At 47.2% G+C, this 5,000-nt stretch overlaps 1 protein-coding gene across 1 annotated transcript in view; it reads right to left on the reverse strand.

Moving 5' to 3' along the window:
* Positions 1–875: 875 nt before the first annotated feature.
* The window catches only part of LOC147027341 (uncharacterized), a 63,381-nt gene continuing 59,256 nt past the window's right edge, over positions 876–5,000 (reverse strand). Inside the window, exons 10-11 of the mRNA XM_085876684.1 lie at positions 4,193–4,296; positions 876–1,247 (exon numbers count right to left, since the gene is read on the reverse strand). Coding sequence (XP_085732810.1) covers positions 1,137–1,247; positions 4,193–4,296 — 215 coding nt within the window. The 3' untranslated portion in view covers positions 876–1,136. The remainder of the gene's footprint in view (positions 1,248–4,192; positions 4,297–5,000) is intronic.

Consider the following 5,000-nt stretch of genomic DNA (forward strand, 5'->3'; position numbering starts at 1 on the left):
CAATGTTTTTTCATTAGGTTCTCCAATTAGTACCAGCGCCTCTCAGCTTTGTATGTATCTTACTCCTCTGTAAGCGTGAGTGCTCTCTCTCAGAACGCTCCAGACGAGACACTCGCAAGCCGCTCTTTTTTGGTTCCGGACACACCTGAACCTCCTCTTCTTCCTTTTCACTCACGAGTTCTCCTTCGATATATCTGTTTTTTAATCTCATAAGTTATAAACTTAAAATAGAACATAAATTATGTTGTTTTTCTTTACAGACTTAATTTTGTAAATGTAAATTTTGAAATCACAGAATATCAATTATAAGCATAATCATTGAAGAATCTTACCTTAATCTGAAGAGGAAAATCTGAAGAAAATCTTAATCTGAAGAGGCTCGATGAGCTGAGAAAACCTTCCATCAAAAAGCCTCTGTTGTGGAAGTTACACTTTTGACCTTTCTTCGCATCTTTGAAGTACAAATGGATTTTTTTAACCGCACATGAGTACCTGCGTACCAGTTATGTGAATCCCATGGCTAAAGAACCAAAAGGCAGTTTACTGGTACACAGTGGCCCTTTTCAACTCATGATGTAGGATCAGTAACATTTTGAAGTGCACGCTCACAGATAGAATTGCCAGCTCAAACTCGTCTTCCGAAAAATGGTGGATGAGTTCATGATTTGGGATCCTGTCTGGTCACCTCTGACTTCATTGTATTTTATTTCTAATGTGCCTGTTTAACCAAATTAAATGAGTTACACTCATTACCACCTGAGATAGCAACATTCGGTTTATCCATATCAATGTATAAACAAACCAGAGTTGGTGTCAAAGCCACCCAATGCTCACCTGTTTATACATTTATCGTTTTTAAAAGACGAGTCTAATAATATTTTTTATAAAACATTGCAGTGAAGTCTGATACAAATAATTTTAAAGCAATATATGTATTTCTATATTGTAATCAGTAAAAAATAGTGTGGTAGATAAAAACATTAGAAAGGAAATAACTTGCACCAAAAACTTTAACATTTTCACGCTGATGCTGACGCTCACGCTCACGCCGGGGGTATCGCTATAGCTCTCTGTTCTTCGAACAGGCGAGCTAAAAACACAACTTATCAAAACAACATCTTTAATTTCTCAACACCTCACCGAGCTCTGAGGGTCATGCTTTTCCAAACTGCACTGGTATAGAGCACATCAGCCGTTATCAAAGGTCGGGGCCAAAGATGCAAAAGGCGGTAGTTTGAGTTGATCATCTAAGGAAGAGAGAAGGAGGTGTTAGATGGAAAATGGAGGCAGACGACAAGTGAAATGAAAGTAAAATAAATATATAAAATGACCGTTTTTACAGCCATTTTTCCCTGCTGTGCAGGGGTTTGGCTTTTTCTTGACGCAATGTTTTATGGCCGGATGCCCTTCCTGACGCCAACCCTGGTCGCCTCTTACGACACACAGGGATATGGTACACCTATTCTAACCGGGGCATACACCGGGACCAGTACACTGGTACTCATTTCGCCGACCTCGGAAGGATGACAGGCTGAGTCAACCCCCTGGTGTTAATTCAGCAGCCAACGGGGCTTGAACTCAGGACCCTGGGATCCCAAGCCACCATCCTAACCACTAAGCCAACACCAGGCTTGAAATGAAAGTAAAATGAAAAAGTAAAAAGCTCCCTCCTCCAAAACATTGTGGTGCCTTGTCAAGTCTGTCTCTTGAATATGCTCCCCCTCAATCCTTTCCATCATTCAAAATGGCACAATATATATCTCCATCTCCATCTTTATCTCCACATCCATCTCTCTCTCTCTCTCTCGAGATATATATCTCTCTTTATATCTCTCCATCTCCATCTCTCTCTCTCCCCCTCCCCCGCCCTCTCCAACCCTCTCTCCACCCCCCTCTGTCTCTCCACCCCCTCCTCTCTCTCTCTCTCTCCCACCCCTCCTCTCTCTCTCTCTCTCTCCCACCCCCTCCTCTCTCTCTCTCTCTCCCACCCCTCCTCTCTCTCTCTCTCTCTCCCACCCCTCCTCTCTCTCTCTCCCACCCCCTCCTCTCTCTCTCTCTCCCACCCCTCCTCCTCTCTCTCTCTCCCACCCCTCCTCTCTCTCTCTCCCACCCCTCCTCTCTCTCTCTCCCACCCCCTCCTCTCTCTCTCTCCCACCCCCTCCTCCAAAACATTGTGGTGCCTTGTCAAGTCTGTCTCTTGAATATGCTCCCCCTCAATCCTTTCCATCATTCAAAATGGCACAATATATATCTCCATCTCCATCTTTATCTCCACATCCATCTCTCTCTCTCTCTCTCTCGAGATATATATCTCTCTTTATATCTCTCCATCTCCATCTCTCTCTCTCTCCCCCTCCCCCCGCCCTCTCCAACCCTCTCTCCACCCCCCTCTGTCTCTCCACCCCCCTCCTCTCTCTCTCTCTCTCCCACCCCTCCTCTCTCTCTCTCTCTCCCACCCCCTCCTCTCTCTCTCTCTCTCCCACCCCCTCCTCTCTCTCTCTCTCTCCCACCCCTCCTCTCTCTCTCTCCCACCCCCTCCTCTCTCTCTCTCCCACCCCTCCTCTCTCTCTCTCCCACCCCCTCCTCTCTCTCTCTCCCACCCCTCCTCTCTCTCTCTCCCACCCCTCCTCTCTCTCTCTCCCACCCCCTCCTCTCTCTCTCTCTCCCACCCCTCCTCTCTCTCTCTCTCCCACCCCCTCCTCTCTCTCTCTCCCCTCCTCTCTCTCTCTCCCACCCCCTCCTCTCTCTCTCTCCCACCCCCTCCTCTCTCTCTCTCCCACCCCTCCTCTCTCTCTCTCCCACCCCTCCTCTCTCTCTCTCCACCCCCTCCTCTCTCTCTCTCTCTCTCCCACCCCCTCCTCTCTCTCTCTCCCACCCCCTCCTCTCTCTCTCTCCCACCCCCTCCTCTCTCTCTCTCTCCCACCCCCTCCTCTCTCTCTCTCCCACCCCTCCTCTCTCTCTCTCCCACCCCCTCCTCTCTCTCTCTCCCACCCCTCCTCTCTCTCTCCCACCCCTCCTCTCTCTCTCTCCCACCCCTCCTCTCTCTCTCTCCCACCCCTCCTCTCTCTCTCTCCCACCCCTCTCTCTCTCTCTCTCTCTCTCTCTCTCTCTCTCTCTCTCTCTCTCTCTCTCTCTCTCTCTCTCTCTCTCTCTCTCTCTCTCTCTCTCTCTCTCTCTCTCTCTCTCTCTCTCTCTCTCTCTCTCTCTCTCTCTCTCTCTCTCTCTCTCTCTCTCTCTCTCTCTCTCTCTCTCTCTCTCTCTCTCTCTCTCTCTCTCTCTCTCTCTCTCTCTCTCTCTCTCTCTCTCTCTCTCTCTCTCTCTCTCTCTCTCTCCGAAAGGACCGTACTGCAAACTATCCCATCTACTTTCTCATCAACCTTCTCAAAGAACTTCAGTCATTCAAACTCCTGGGTTTCAGTCAAGGGCTTTCGTGGGCAAACCACATTTGAAAGTTGGCCTCCAAAGCCAGCTCCTGACTGGCTCTGTCATACAAAGTCCTTCCTCAGCACACCTGAACTCCTATCCACCTCCAAGACTCTCTCCTCTGGGCTGGCACCCCTGCCTCTTACCTTGATCAATTTGATGCCATTTCAACCAAGGCTTTCAAGATCATTGGAATCTCTTGCGACGAAGCTGAGTCGAAGGACCTCTCACTTCGGCATCGCCAACAGGTCGGTGGTCTCTGTCTTCTTCCACCTCCTTTCTGGTCTTGGACCCTTTGCCCTCTCTGTGTTTTGTCACCCACCCTCCAGGTTTCTACAGGACACACAAGCTCCACCTTGTGGACCTTGTGAAACTCCCTCTTTGGGAAACTGTCAAAATCCAGAATTACTGCTCACCTCCACTCATTTACTTCTTTTTTCCCACGTTTGGAACCAACTTTCACATTCTCTTTGATCTTATTCTTTCATCCAGGTCCTCAAGAGAGCTGTTCTCCCCTTGCGTTTTCCCTTACCCCACATTGTTTCCTGTATTTTTTTTCTCACTTTTCCCTGCTGTTGGTATTTCTAACTTCTCCTTCTGCTGTTCCTTTTGTGATGTTGCATCCTGATCCGTTCTGTGTTCTCGCTCTTCCACAAGCCTTGACTATGTAAACCAAAAAAAAGTATTAAAAGATTGATGATGGAGTGGAGAAAAACGTGCCGAAGAATTCACACATCAATTTATGAAATGCAAGTGAAAAACATCCCACCTTACGAGTCATGGAGGGTTTTGCATGGACTCTTTGAAACAAAGATGAGCCTTCATAAGGTGTGTGCAGAAAAGTCAACGTCTCTGTTTGCTCAACTTCCATTTCTAGACGTTCCAGTGGGGGATAAAAACATTTTCATGATTTAAAATCAAAGGTTTTCTCAAATTCATCAGCACATACATAATGTCATTCAATCAGAAAACCAAATACAGATCTCTCGCATGCATGTCTTCCTGGTCTTGTGTTCAAAAGTAAATTAATAAAACAACACGTGATAATCGAATCTGGGGTGACAGAATCATGATACAAGTGTAAAAGCTTGGCTGCATCATTTTCTGGGGGCACAGCTATGCTGCTGATGTAATGCCCATGCTTACAGCATACTGGTACTCATTTTGCCAACTTTGGAAGGATGACAGGCTGAGTCAACCCCATCTGGTGTTAATTCAACAGCCTAATAGGAGCTTGAATTCAAGACCCAAAGATCTATAACCCAACCACTTTACCCATGAAGCCAACACCAGGTCGATCTGAGAGGATGTAGGGATAGTTTGCCAAAATCTATGCAAGCACGGTCAAAATAGTCACAATAAATTATGATGTGGAACCATCCCGAAATCCTTCCTTGCACCATTAACCATACACATCACATATGGGTGTGATTGGCCATTGGCCAATAGTGTTGCCAAGGAACCACCACTACACCCACCAGGCTAATTGACAGGTGCTGTCCCCCCCAACCCCCACCCACCACTCCTGGACTTTCATTGTCCTCCACATCGGTATGTAGTTATGCTTATTTTGTGGA

Source organism: Eptatretus burgeri, chromosome 4 (assembly GCF_056783735.1).
Source record: "Eptatretus burgeri isolate ZD-2024b chromosome 4, Ebu_testis_v1, whole genome shotgun sequence".
NCBI classification, from domain to species: Eukaryota; Metazoa; Chordata; class Myxini; order Myxiniformes; family Myxinidae; genus Eptatretus; species Eptatretus burgeri.